Source organism: Oncorhynchus nerka, linkage group LG10 (genome assembly GCF_034236695.1).
Source record: "Oncorhynchus nerka isolate Pitt River linkage group LG10, Oner_Uvic_2.0, whole genome shotgun sequence".
Lineage (NCBI taxonomy): Eukaryota > Metazoa > Chordata > Actinopteri > Salmoniformes > Salmonidae > Oncorhynchus > Oncorhynchus nerka.
The window spans coordinates 28,394,897-28,410,785 of record NC_088405.1 but is presented as its reverse complement, the minus strand read 5'-3'; the positions used below and the strand labels follow the sequence as shown (position 1 = coordinate 28,410,785).

Here is a 15,889-nt window from a genome sequence, read left to right as displayed (position 1 = left end):
GCTTAGGACACTGGGTCTGAAAACCTTGCTCTTCAACTGGATCCCAATGGGCCGACCCCAGAGGGTGAGGGTAGGCAACATCACCTCTGCCACGCTGACCCTTAACACAGGGGTGTGTGCTTAGTCCCCTCCACTCCCTCTTCACCCACAACTGTGTGGCCACGCACGACTCCAACACCATTATCAAGTTCGCTGACGACACGACGGTGGTAGGCCTGGTCACCGATGGCGATGAGTCAGCCTACAGGGAGGAGGCCAGTAACCTGGTAGTGTGGTGCTGGACCAACAACGTCTCCCTCAACGTTAGCAAGACCAAGGAGCTGATCGTGGACTACAGGAAACAGGGTGGGTGAGCATGTCCTATCCACATTGACTGAGAGGCAGTGGAGCAGGTAGACAGCTTCAAATTCCTCTGTGTCCAAATCACTAAAGACTTAAAAGGATCTAAACACACACGCACAGCCGTGAAGAAGGTGTGACAGTGTCTCTTCCCCCTCAGGAGGTTGAAAAGGTTTGGCAAGGGCCCTCAAATCCTTAAAAGGTTCTATAGCTGTACCATTGAGAGCATATTGACTGGCTGCACCACTGCTTCGTTTGGCAATAGCACCGCCCTCGATTGCATGGTGCTATAGAGGGTTGTGCAGACAGCCAAGAACATCACTGGGGTCGAGCTCCCTGCCATCCAGGACATCTATATCAGGCGGTGTGAAAAGAAGGCCCGGAAAGACTCATCAAAGTCTTCGTACACCCAAGCCATAGACGATTTTCTCTGCTGCTGCATGGCAAGAGGTACAGGTGCATCAAGTCTGACACCAACAGGCTCTTGAACAGCTTCTATCACCAAACAATACGACTGATAAATAGCTAACAAATTAGCTACACAGACTATCTGTACACCTTGCATCTTTAATGACCTCTTATTTTATTATGCACACTCACAGGGCCCTACACACTCACAGGGCCCTACACACTCACAGGGCCCTACACACTCACACACATCACACCCAAACACCAATCACTCACATATAATATGCACATGCATTTATACTCTCTACACAACCGCACACCCAGTCACATACAAGCTGCTGCTACTCTGTTTATCCTATATCCTGTTGCCTAGTCACCTTACCCCTCTACATACAGTGCATTCGGAAAGTATTCAGACCCCTTGACTTTTTCCACATTTTGTTACGTTACAACTTTATTCTACAATGGATTTTTTTTTTTAAATCCTCATCAATCTACACACAATACCCCATAACGGCAAAGTGAAAATAGGTTTTAGAAAATGTTTGTAAATATATTCAAAATAAAAAACAGAAATACCTTATGTACTTAAGTATTCAGACCCTTTGCTATGAGACTCGAAATTGAGCTCAGGTACATCCTGTTTCCATAGATCATCCTTGAGATGTTTCTACAACTTGATTGGTCATGATTTGGAAAGGCACACACCTGTCTATATAAGGTCCCACAGTTGACAGTGCATGTCAGAGCAAAAACCAAGCCATGAGGTTGAAGGAATTGTCTGTAGAGCTCCGAGACAGGATTGTTTCGAGGCCTAGATCTGGGGAAGTGTACCAAAAAATATCTGCAGTACTGAAGGTCACCAGGAACACAGTGGCTTCCATCATTCTTAAATGGGAGAAGTTTGGAACCATCAAGACTCTACCTAGAGTTGGCCGCCCGGCCAAACTGAGCAATCGGGGGGGAAGGGCCTTGGACAGGGAGGTGACCAAGAACCCAATGGTCACTCAGACAGAGCTCCAGAGTTCCTCTATGGAGATGGAAGAACCTTCCAGAAGGACAACCATCTCTGCAGCACTCCACCAATCAGGCCTTTATGGTAGAGTGGCCAGACGGAAGCCAAAAGGCACCTAAAGGACTCGAAGACCGAAGAGAAACAACATTCTCTCGTCTGATGAAACCAAGATTGAAATCTTTAGCCTGAATTCCAAGTGTCACGTGTGTAGGAAACCTTGCACCATCCCTACGGTGAAGCATGGTGGTGGAAGCATTATGCTGTGGGGATGTTTTTCAGTGGCAGGGACTGTGAGACTATCAGGATCGAGGGAAAGATGAACGGAGCAAAGTACAGAAACATCCTTGATGAAAACCTGCTCCAGAGCACTCAGGAACAATGGGGCGAAGGTTCACCTTCCAACAGGACGACAACCCTGACCACACAGCCAGGACAGCGCAGGAGTGACATCGGGACAAGTCTCTGCATGTCCTTGAGTATCCCAGCCAGAGCCCAGACTTGAACCTGATCGAACATCTCTGGAGAGATGTGCAGCAATGTTCCCATCCAACCTGACAGATCTTGAGAGCATCTGCAGAGAAGAATGGGAGAAACTCCCCAAATAGAGGTGTGCCGAGCTTGTAGCATCATACCCAAGAAGATTCAGGACTGTAATCACTGCCAAATGTGCTTCAACAAAGTACTGAGTAAAGGTCTGAATACTTATGCAAATGTGATATTGCAGTTTTGTTAGTTTTTTTGCTAAAATGTCTACAAACTTGTGCATGAAGCAAACTTGACAATGAAGCATTAGGTACACCTCTACTCCACAATGACGGTCAATAGGTCAACTTTCAGCAACCAGATAAGTAGATAATAACCTAAATGGCAGCTGACAATACTCCTTCTGGCTACATCTAGAAGTTTCATCCACATACTTTATGGCCAAATTTACTTTACACATTAAACATGTGTTTCTCCCTTTGATTTTCCTCCTCTCATCCCCTCCTTTCCCCTCCAGCCCTCCCAGCTTTGCAAACCTCCCTATGCCCTTCAAACCAACTCTGTGTCGGAGACAGGCTTTAAATTTCATCTCCCCTTACTTCCAGCTCAGCCCTTTCCTATGGCGATCAATAGGAACAGGATCCATTACAGGATCCATTGCTCCAGGCTCTGTAATCCGATGATGGCTGGTGCCAGGTTCTGACACTAATAGAGGTCACTCTGTCTCAGAGTCTCGGACCCCTAGCAGAGCCACGAGCAGGTAGACAAAGCCAGATCCGTTAAATAACAACACACATCCCATCCTCTAGGAATGAAGACATGCCATCCTTTTCATCAGCTAACTGTGGCCTTGGACCACTACTGTATCAGCAACCCTGAAGGTAATTCTTCTTAATAGAAGAGAACAAATACCAGAAGACTTGAAAGGAATTATTTTTCACTTTCATGGCATTACTCTTTATGGATAATGACATTGTCTTCTGACAAATGGCGTCATGCTAAAGTGGCACATGTTTCCAGGAGCCAGCTGCCTTGCAAACTGTGGAAAAATCTCAATTTTGTTCATCAGCATGATACTAGTTCCTAACTTCTGAAAATCACTGAGCTTTCCCATTGATCGCTATGGAACACCAGCAACATTTGTTATCAAAACATTATTTCTAAACATTTCTTCATTATTCTTATTTTTTCAGAAGGATCATTATGGCCTGACAGAGCACTGTATAATTCATTAACACTCATGTCATCTTCTTGTCATTTAGTTCTTTCAGAGCAATTTCTTTGTGTAAAAATGTAAATTCCTTTTATCTGGTTACCTGACAGTCAGTTTATATTGGCCTTTTATTGCTTGTGCAGTGGGTTCTGTTTCCAATCTAATCCAGACCCACATAATGGTTAGTCTTTGATAACTGTAGGCAGATAATAACCCAAATCTAGTCTTGAGTTTCAGTAATGTAAATTAACCATGACAAGAGACAGTGGAAAATTGTCTCACCACAAATTAGCTCATGTTAACACAATTTGGCTCTGTAATTTCACTGTGCACATCATGTTGGCATTGAGTCGTTCCATGTCATTTCAGCAAGCCATAACACCCACCATCTCAGATTGTTCTAAAATAATTTAGGTAGTTAGAAACAGGTAAGATAGGCATTACTGAAACATTATTTTGTTGAAATGTAATTTGATCTCTTAGAAATTAAGCTAATTAAGTGCATCTAAATTGGCCATTTTAATGTGTAGCATTCAGATAATATTCAATAAATATAGTACCCAAAATCCGATCGGGACCAAACTTCTTCCTACAAATGAACACATGAGAAATCAAATGAAATGGTCAAAACATGTTTACCTGTTCAGAGATATTAGTCATTGAAGTCACTTGCATTATTTACCATAAATTAGTGTGAATGTACCAGATGCAGCGGTTCCTGCTATACTGCCACACTCTTTCATACATTCTGCTTATTTCTTGAGTTTATTTTTAGATAATAATAATCAAACAATAATAATTTATTTAACTTGTTTAGCGCTTTTCATTCAATTAAATCATCTCAAAGTGCATAAAAAGCAAAACAAACAAACAACACATTTAAATTGAGATGGTACAGATGGAGATTGAATGTCTCTATTTGGCTTGGGATGAAAGGCTGGGAGCTGAGGCAGTTTGGATTGGAAAGGCAGTGTAGCTTCATGAGAGGGGGCATTGATGGTACAGCCAGAGAGAAACAAAGACAGTCTGACAAACTGTTCACAACGTCTGCTTCTCTAATAGTCAGTTCCTCTATAGGACCCACTCCTCTGTAGGTTCTGGTCCTCCATTGCTGAACATGTGGCACCCACTAGGGTGATGCCACGGCTGCTGTAAAGCGCACAAATAAACACCACATCTAGGCAGTGGTTAAGAACAGTCCCTGAGCCTCTTCTGCCATCTCTAGACACAGCATGCAGTACTTGTTGTAATTATTCCCGGCAGATTAAACAACAGAGCCGGGATGCATTATTTGAATCAAAACAGCCAGCCAGCTATAAGCCAAAAACACTGTATATACTTTCCAATCACAATTCTGCAACTCTAAAAGTCAAGATCACGAGATGTAAGTGATCAACCCCCAGAGCAGTCAAACCCCAAAACATCTATAGAAAAAAAATGCTACAAACATCCGATAGATCACAACATTTTCTTTGCAACTTTGTTTAGAAAACCAATAGCTTTTGTTGATGATGAAAATACATTTTGTGGCCATCATTACAATTCAAGCAAGTTCTCCATGAAAGCAATTCAGTTTGTCCTTCTCTTAGAAACCTAATTCTTCAACCCCAACTCTCCTTGAATAGTCCAACACATAGAAGATCTCCGAGATTGGGGGGATTATCAAACTGTATGAAGAATTTTGCTACAATCCCAAAACTTTGATGGAGAAATGGGCTAGGGGGTAAAACGTGGCGACAACCCTAAACAAATAAAAACTATTATAAACCATTGCATGGCAGTCGCATGTTTTTCAATAAAAGTCTTAGAAAGCAGCTCCATCTATAGTGTTATTAGTGACATTTACTATTAAACCCAACCCAGCCCAATACCATTACCGTTGCAAAACGATATACAGTGTGCATTTGGGACTGTTGCCATCGAAGAGCATTATAGGCCATAACATTGAAACCATTAGAACTGCGGTAACTTAAGGGTTTGCTTGTTCCTCGTGAATGATCTAGCACACACAAAGAGGCCGTGGACACAGATGAAGCATAAGAGAAGGAAAAACTGAATTGGTTTTATGGAAGACTGGTATTGAATTGTCGGCAGAAGCTACTGGTTTTCTATCCAAAGTTGCGAAGGAAATGTTGTGATCTAAATAATAAACGCAAGAGACCAGCAAAATGTATAAAAGAGTGTGGCAGTATAGCAGGAAAAGCGGCATCTAGTGGTCAAAATCTAGTACTTTCACACTAATTCATGGTAAATAATGCAAGCAACTTGAATGACACATTTCTTTGAACAGGGGAAAATAACCTTCACCAGACTCACAGGGAATACATTACATACAGTTTCAGTCAAAAGTTTGAACACACCTACACATTCAAGGGTTTTTCTTTATTTTGACTATTTTTTACATTGTAGAATAATAGTGAAGACATCAACGCTATTAAATAACACATGTGGAATAATGTAGTAACCAAAAAAGTGTTATTCAAATGAAAATATATATTTTTTAATTTGACCTTTATTTAACTAGGCAAGTCAGTTAAGAACAATTTCTTATTTTCAATGACGGCCTAGGAACAGTGGGTTAACTGCCTGTTCAGGGGCAGAATGACAGATTTGTACCTTGTCAGCTCGGGGATTTGAACATGAAGTCCAACGCTCTAACCACTAGGCTACCCTGCCGCCCCCTATTCAAAGTAGCCACCCTTTGCCTTGTTGACAGATTTGCACAGTCTTGGCATTCTCTCAACCAGCTTCACCTGGAATGCTTTGCCAACAGTCTTGAAGGAATTCCCACATATGCTGAGCACTTGTTTGCTGCTTTTCCTTAACTCTGCGGTCCAACTCATCCCAAACCATCTCAATTGGGTTGAAGTCGGGTGATTTTGGAGGCCAGGTCATCAGGTCATCTGATGCAGCACACAGCCTGGAGGTGTGTTGGGACATTGTCCTGTTGAAAAACAAATGATAGTCCCACTAAGCGCTACCCAGATTGGATGGCGTATCACTGCAGAATGCTGTGGTAGCCATGCTGGTTAAGTGTGCCTTGAATTCTAAATAAATCACAGACAGTGTCACCAGCAAATCACCCCCACACCATCACACCTCCTCCTCCATGCGTAACGGTAGGAATCACACATGCAGAGATCATCCGTTCACCTACTCTGCGATCACAAAGACACAGTGGTTCGGAACCAAAAATAACATATTTCCACCGGTTTAATGTTCATTGCTCGTATTTTTTGGCCCAAGCAAGTCTATTCTTCTTATTGGTGTCCTTTAGTAGTGGTTTCTAAGCAGCAATTCAACCATGAAGGCCTGATTCACTCAGTCTCCTCTGAAAAGTTGATGTTGAGATGTGTCTGTTACTTGAACTCTGTGAAGCATTTATTTGGGCTGCAATTTCTGAGGCTGGTAACTCCAACGAACTTACCCTCTGCAGCAGAGGTCAATCTGGGTCTTCCTTTCCTGTGGCGGTCCTCATGAGAGCCAGTTTCATCATAGCGCTTCATGGTTTTTGCGACTGCACTTGAAGAAACTTTCAAACTTCTTGAAATTTTCTGGATTGACTGACCTTCATGTCTTAAAGTAATGTGAGCGTTTAGTCACGGTAATTAGTCTTCTCCAAGTTCTGATGATGCTGATCGTCATTAGTAGCCTACCAAACTAACTAACTGCCTGGTACTCAGAATTCTGTTAATCAAACACTTCATGAGAGCCCATGAGCTCATATTGCACACTATTTACAGGCTATGCAATTGCGTGAGAAAACAGAGTGATGGCCTCAATTCAAAGAAGAGGACCCCATCAGCTTTCTACAGGATAGGCCTACTATATTTATTTCTTAACTTTCCTACTATTAAACACATTTATTTTCTTTAAAACAGGACTATAGCCTACCTGGCTTGGATGAAAATGCGTCCTCCATTTGTTATTTAAGTAAATACAGTAGATTACATTTATATTTTTCCCCTTCCCCTGTTTCGAGACAGATGTAGGATAATGGTCCATTCTAAATCAAAAGACATTTCACACATACTATTTAGTATATGTAAAGACAACTTGCCCAACTTGTGTCCAGTACAGCGCATAGCATTTTTTTGCAACTTTTTCAAATCATAGTTTCACACCTTATGTAGCCTAGCCAATAGGCCTATATGTTTTGATAAGGTTTGTATCACAACTAAAGTGGCCAAATAACTTCTTAAAATGAAGCATACTAATCCGCTTTACAACAGCTGTAGAGCCTAACTGGCATACTGTACATACACAGCGCATGAGTTTCAAGTTTGGGGAAGATCATTTTCACCATAAAAATACACCTTTATAACAAAAGCATTACATGCATAATCGCATTTGTGGTCACTTTTGAGAATGGGGTTTTCCCGCTATGGATCATTCGGACTTATAGCCTACTGCCATGTGCACATTGCTGTGCTTATAATATGAAGAAATAGCCTAATAATTTTTCAACATTTTAAGCTAAACACTGTTGCTTCAGCCTCATTGCTTAAAAAAGTTTTTTTGTATTTATTTGGGATGTATTGCATCACACAACTGTCCAAGACTAAGTTTGTAATATTTATTTCTCGCACAGAATAGAATAGGTCAACTTTTCTACTATGGGGGAAGAGTAGATTGAAATAGGCTAGTGCTTTTGCTGTTCATTAGGCCTACTCATCATGTTGACTGACAAAAAGTAAATGTAGACAGTTCTTCCAATATCTTCAATATGCGCCTTGGAATTGGATAAGGACGCACGCAGTTGTGTCCCCGATGTGTCTGTCTTCACTTGTAGCCTTTGAGACAGACCCGATCACGCGACGGGCCTTGGCTAATAATAATTCACCTATTTGAGAGAGCCATGTGAGTGAGAGGGGCTTTGAAGCATCCAGCCAGGAGAAGGGATTTATAATTATTATATTCAGCCCAAGGGCACAATGGCCACTGGCCGCAAAAGGCATGTTTTTTATTAAGGGGCATTATGGCCACACAAAGGGGATCCCGCCGGGAAATTTGAGGCATTATCAAATTGTGAATGAGAGACTGATGAAGTGTGTACAGCCTAGAGGTTGACCGATTAATCGGCATGGCCAATTAATTAGGGCCGATTTCAAGTTTTCATAACAATCGGTAATCTGCATTTTTGGATGACGATTATGGCCGATTACATTGCAATCTACGAGGAGACTGCGGGGCAGGCTGACCACCTGTTACGCGAGTGCAGCAAGGAGCCAAGGTAAGTTGCTAGCTAGTATTAAACTTATCTTGTAAAAAACAATCAATCTTAACATAATCACAATTTAACTACAAATGGTTGATGATATTACTAGTTTAACTAGCTTGTCCCGCATTGCATTCAATGTGTTGCCTGTTAATTTATCATTGAATCACAGTCTACTTCGCCAAACGTGTGATGATTTAACAAAAGTGCATTTGCATCAGGGTATATGCAGCAGTTTGGGCCGCCTGGCTTGTTGCGAACTGTATGAAGACCATTTCTTCCTAACAAAAACCGTAATTAATTTGCCAGAATTTTACGTGATTATGACATAACATTGAAGGTTGTGCAATGTAACATCAATATTTAGACATAGGGTTGCCACCCTTTCGATAAAATACGGAACGGTTCCGTATTGTTTTCGAAATGATCGTTTCTGGATTTGACCATATTAATGACCTAAGGCTTGTATTTCTGTGTGTTTTTATATTATAATTAAGTGTATGATTTGATATTTGATAGAGCAATCTGACTGAGAGGTGGTAGGCAGCAGCAGGCTGATAAGCATTCATTCAAACAGAACTTTCCTGCGTTTGCCAGCAGCTCTTTGCAATGCTTGAAGCACAGAGCTGTTTATGACTTCAAGCCTATCAACTCCCGAGATTAGGCTGGCAATACTATAGTGCCTATAAGAACATCCAATAGTCAAAGGTATATCAAATACAAATGGGATAGAGAGAAACAGTCCTATATTTCCTATAATAACTACAACCTAAAACTTCTTAACTGGGAATATTGAAGACTCGTGTTAAAAGGAACCACCAGCTTTCATATGTTCTCATGTTCTGAGCAAAAAACTTAAACGTTAGCTTTTTTGGCACAGATTGCACTTTTACTTTCTTCTCCAACACAGTGTTTTTGCATTATTTAAACCAAATTGAACATGTATCATTATTTATTTGAGACTAAATTGATTTGATTGATATATTATGTTAAAGTTCAAATAAAAGTGTTCATTCAGTATTGTTGTAATTGTCATTATTACAAATATATAGTATATATGTGAAAATTGGCCGATTACTCTGTATCGGCTTTTTTTGGTCCTCCAATAATCGGTATCGGTATTGGCGTTGAAAAATGCTTTCATGCAACTTTTTTCAAATCATTAAAAATCTAAACCTATAGCCCAAAGCCTTGTATCACAACTAAAGTTACATAAATAACTCTAAATGAAGCATATAGGAGTACCTGTTTCTTTGTTAGCCGCTCAACACAGAAATGTCGCATGTGCGCACTCCCTCAAATCATTTGGAGAAAATATCCTTTCTATTTTATTCAGCTGTGTTTAACTGTATTCTTAACACTATAAAATAATATAAAACAATATCACGGAATTCTAAGCAAATCTTGTCTGTTAAATTATCTAGTGTAGCCCACAGCCATCTGGCATAGCCGGATCAGGGCCTAACATAAGGACAACTCAGAGTATGCTATACTGTGCTTCTGCAATAGACTACATTTTATTAATATCATGTTTCTTTAGACCTGTCTAAAATAAATCATGGATTTATTGTGACGGTGTAGGCTACATTACATGGATGTATTCAACTTTTTTATTTAAATGTTCCAAAGGTCTGCCTCAAAGGCTTGTAGGCCATGTGTGGAAGCCAGGCGATGCTAAATGTGTTTATGTTCATTAACGGTCAATTACCGTGAGACTGGCAGTTATTTGCTTGACAATCACCGGCTGACAAAATTTCATGACAGCCACAACCCTAGGTGGGGGATGCATGGGTGGCTTTTTGACAACAACAACAACAACAAATCCTCATGTCTTACTCATTGGTAGTAAGAAGTCTGGTCCAAATTGGATATTTTTGACCTCTATTTGTTAAATATTAGCTGGATCCTATAAATTAAAATGGCTAGTTTGGGTGCAATCAATAAACTTAATTTCTCAGAGATCTAATTCAATTTCAACAAAATGTTTCATGGATTCAATTTGATCTGTTATTAACTACAGAAGCAATTTCAGGACAATCTGAAATGGTGGGTTTCAAAATCCTCTTTCTTGTGCTTTTTGAAGTGGAATGACCCTATTACAAGCCATTTGTCCTGATTAACTTGTATTACTGTACTGAGGATATGTGATGTGTGTGTGTGTGTGTGTGTGTGTGTGTGTGTGTGTGTGTGTGTGTGTGTGTGTGTGTGTGTGTGTGTGTGTGTGTGTGTGTGTGTGTGTGTTTGTGTGTGTGCGTGCATGCGTGCGTGTGTGTCAATGTCACAGGAACAACCTTCAGAGAGTAAAAAGGAAATGACAGTGAAATCCACAGTGAAGCAGACTTTATGAATGAGCTTGTGTTGTTCAGGAAGACTATAAAATAACAGAAAACAAATGTAGGTGCTATTTGTGCATGACTGTGATATGTTGACTTGCCCTTGTTAAATTGTCAGGAATATACTCAAATATTTTGATCAATACTTTATCTGAAGTGTATGCTTAGTAACTTCTTAGGCCGGATATCAATGAATCAATCTGATTAGGCCTACAGAAGAGGCCTTCATCCCATTCTAAAATAACAGATCTGTATCCAATAATTTCCTCTGTGTTTCCTATCAGGATGTAAAATTTCACAGTCAGTTACCAGACCAAGGGAGTCGGTACTTCAAAGAATGAACCCTAATATTTTAGAACATCAAACACTGAAGCTACAAAGGCACAAAGCAAGGTGATGAGGAGAGCATATTGTCAAACAAAGAGTTATCTATTGGAGTATTTAAGGGATAGTTCACTCAAATTTCAAAATTAAATTGGTTTCCTTACCCTGTAGGCAGCCTATGGACAAGGTATGACAGCAATCCATGCACTGGTTTTATTTCCCTGGTACTGTTTCCAAATGCAAATGTTTAAGAATTTTTGGCACAAATCCCATATAGGTCATGGGACCAATATTATAATTGTTTTATGTCTAAGCCAGCCGAAAGTATCTCAGATGTATTGTGAAGCTCAACAAAGTCCCTTATTATAGAATGCAGTTTTAACATATATTAATTAAAAAATATATATAAATAATTGCATTTTTATATTAATAATGATATTTTATATAAAAACGTATTTATCAATATCAAAAATGTGAATTGTTTATATAACATTTTCAATTGTCAATATGAATTGTTCAAATGTTTTATATCTATAATTGAATTATTGATATGAATAATGTATTTATATCAAACATTTTATTATAATGACCTTTTTATTTGATTTATTTAACCTTTATTTAACTAGTCAAGTCAGTTAAGAAGAAATTGTTATTTACAATGACGGCCTACCCCGGCCAAACCCGGACGAAGCCCGGCCAATTGTACGCCGTCCTATGGGACTCCAAATCATGGCCCGATGTGATACAGTCTGGATTCAAACCAGGGACTGGTTCATGGGGGCGGGATTACATTTGCATGCTCCTACAGAGTCACTGTCTACACACCCCTTGCAGTCTTCCCAATTTGCTACCTTAAAATTAAATCAAAACATTTATTAAATTTGATATTTTTCCTACTAATTAAATCAAAACATGTATTACATTTGATATTTTTCCTTAAAATTAAATCAAAACATTTACTGAATTTGATTATTTTCCTGCTGATGTACACAACCTACTCCACATTCTCAAAGTGAAAGAAAAATGATAGAACATTTTCCAAATTTATTGAAAATAATAAACTAAGATGTCTTGATTGCATATGTATCCACACCCCAGAGTTAATAATTGGTGGAAGCACCTTTGGTAGCCATAACAGCTGTGAATCATTTTGAATAACATTATACCAGCTTTGCACAACTCTTAGGGCAACATATATGCATCGTTTTTGTCAAAATTGCTCAAACTCAGTCAATTTGGTTGGGAATCACTGCAATATTCAATGATTGTCACTGATTTTCAATCAGATTAAGGTCAGGACTGAGACTACTAGACCATTCAGGAACACCCAACACCTCTTGGAAAGTCATTCTGGTTTGTCTGACATTAGAATTTGTGTAAATGTTTAGCTGAAAAATGATAATTCTTATATCAATAATTCAAATTATTGATATCGATTATAAACCTTTTGATATCAACACTTCTAATTATTGACATAACATTTAAATTACTAATATAAAAACGATTTCTCAATTGAATCCTATGGGGATCTATTGAAATTAAAAATACAATTATTGATTTGAAAAATTCTAATTATTGATATTGAAATTCCATTATTGATGTAAAAAAATACAGTTATTGATATAAAAAATATAATGAATATATGTTAATACGGCTTTCCATACACTTATAGATGATTTCAACATGATTAACTAAAAATTATAATATCGGTCCCATGGCTTGAATGGGATTTGTGCCAATGCTAAATTGGATTTGTGCCACAATTGTATTCTGAAACAGTGCCAGGGAAAATAAACCAAACAATATATTTCTGTCATACATTGTCAATACACTGCTTACAGGGTAAGGTAACTGATGCCATTTGTCATTTGGGTGAACTATCCCTTTAAATATCCTCAGACGTGCACTTCGGGCGCTCAGCATCCAGCTACTAAAACCAATAATGCATCGTGGTTCCTCCACTCTACCTCCGGTGGGAATGCAAAGATGGATCGGATCAATCATAAACTTCTTTCGGAAGCCTACCTTGGCGCTACCCCATCCGCCCCAAGAATGAATGCGTTCCCGCTACCCCATTCACGGAAGCGCGTCTCCTTCTCCACAGTAGGAGGGCTCAGCCCTGTTGTGATTGTGAATGATTGACATCCAATGGGCTGACATCACACTCATGTCTACCTATCTGTTTCAAGTAGGCTAGTCTAAATGCAACCCGTACCATTAGGCTACATTTGTTCAGTTTTTTCTAAAAAAAAAAAGCATAAATTGCACACGATGGATAAACATACTATTTTTGCGGTATATAAACCCTAAATTAATCGACACCAACAACAACCACTTTATACTCTCTTACCAGTCGGACTTGACATATTTCCGAAAGGCTTGTCTCGACAGGTCTTGGTAGTTTTGAGGCTCCGCCGAGATACCTTGCGCCCGAGTCCTGGTCCTCGGTCCTATAAGTTGAGCGCTGGGCAATACGGACTGACATTTGTGCAGTTTCCTCTTCAATTCTTGGATCTCGTCCTCCCTGTCCGCCAGACGCCTCTCCAAGTCCCGTATCCTGTCCTCCTTCAACATTAAAATCTTGGAAAAGTCCTCTTCCAGGTCGCTCATGATGAAATCTGCGGAGACTTCACTTGTTTCCCCTCGAAAAACACAATTCCGATATTTACGGTCAGAATTCCGTTGTTTACAATGGGATAAACGAAGCTCCGCCGTGCGTATTGAGAAGGATCCCTTTGTAATCCACGTGTTTTTTTCGGAAGGTGCTGAGAGGAGGGGATTTAAATCGGTGTTTAAAACAGTCGAGCCGGCGGTTGATAAATCCAAGAAGCACTGGTCCACATACAGAGACCCTGACCCTCCAGGGAAGTTGGGAACTATTGATGATCCTTCATTGACAAACCAATTAGAGCAGCCCTTCCTCTTTGGGGACGCAGGCCGTCATGCTGCAGAGAAACTCGGTGTGCGCTCCAGACTGTAACGGCGACTCTGCATCACTGACTGCCCCAACACAGCCTAGAGATTTTTTTGCGTTGTCAAATTCTCACCGTTACAATCACCAACACAAAGCTTCTGGAACGCCCTTTGATCCAAGAGGCTGACCCAGCCCAGTGAAACTCGATCTGGCTAGGGATCTGATTTACAAGGTTGCTAGATTAGAGTGCTAGTTTGGGCATCCCCAAAAATACCCACCCTGCCGTTTTGTCATTAGACTAGCCTATATGCAACTCCTTTAGGCAAAAACAACCCATGCAATTACTTTAGACATGGAATTTGTGGGTCCATACAAGGACCATTTCATTATTCAATCAAACATTTAGAGTCCCTCCAACCGAACACAATGTTTTATAGAATAAACTGTAATATGTAAACTGTAAGCAGCACATCACTGTCACAATCCTTGGTGGTCTGTAGCAGAGTAGTACCCCAGCAAACATGATGTGGGCCCAATGTAGGCTACAATATTGGCCTCACTAGGCTTCCAACATTTGGCAAATCCAATGTGCCTTTGCTCATCAGCCTCACATTGGCCCCCAAGGCATTGGCCCAGTGTAGCCCAGTGTGGGCAGCCCATATCAGCCAGCCCTCACTTTGCCTAAAATAAGCCCATATTTTCCCAGCAAACATGCCCATATTGCCACGATGTGGGCCCAATGCAGGTTAAAACACTGGACCCATGTAGGCTGCCCACATTGGGCCGATATGTCTTTGCGCATCAGCTCCTCATTGGCCCCAAGGCAGGTGGCCCCAAGGACAGCCCTCACAACGCCTGAAATTAGTATTGGAAATCGAGACTTTCTGAAGGCTTTGGCGCTTTCACCACATTGTTCGGAAAAACGGTTAATTACTCGGAGCTTCATTATCTGTTCACAATGCAGATTAGTGACATCTACTGGGCAGCAATACATAGCAGAGTGTTATCATATGGACATGTTTTTCTGCTCTGTTTTCAGCAAATCCCCATGGGGCAGCGGTAAGTCAATTCCGTTAGCAGCGTTTTATACTATGGTATTGTTGAAAACTTGTTTCTTATTGGCTTGAAGGGCATTATAGGGCGTGCATTATTTCCCTATATAAACTGGGTGGTTCGAGCAGAGTATGACCAAACATTTATTTTTACTGCGCTAATGACGTTGGTAACCAGCTTATAATAACAATAAGGCACCTTGGGGGTTTGTGGTGTATATGGCCAATATACCACGGCTAATGGCTGTATCTAGGCACTCATGCGGAAGAACAACCCTTAGCAGTGGTATATTGGCCATATACCACACCCCCTCTTGCCTTATTGCTTAAATATCACACAGTATATTGACACATTAGAATCTAATGGCTAAAGTTAATTCTTACATGTTTTGTTTCAGCTGCTTTTTAAAGCAAATGTTGAATTGAAAGAATTATGGGTATTGTTGAATTTGATATTCATAATGGCGAGCTAGGACTGATGGTTTGGTTAGCTAAACTAGCAAGTCTGTTTGTTTGGTTATCACAGCAACTACTGTAGCTATCTAGTTAACTTGCTAGCTAGTTCAGTGGATGTTGAAAACATTCCTACC

At 40.2% G+C, this 15,889-nt stretch overlaps 1 protein-coding gene across 1 annotated transcript in view; it reads right to left on the bottom strand.

Moving 5' to 3' along the window:
* The window catches only part of LOC115135103 (cGMP-dependent protein kinase 1-like), a 137,468-nt gene extending 123,108 nt beyond the window's left edge, over positions 1-14,360 (bottom strand). The window contains exon 1 of the mRNA XM_029669386.2: positions 13,684-14,360. Coding sequence (XP_029525246.1) covers positions 13,684-13,943 — 260 coding nt within the window. The 5' untranslated portion in view covers positions 13,944-14,360. The remainder of the gene's footprint in view (positions 1-13,683) is intronic.
* Positions 14,361-15,889: the final 1,529 nt, after the last annotated feature.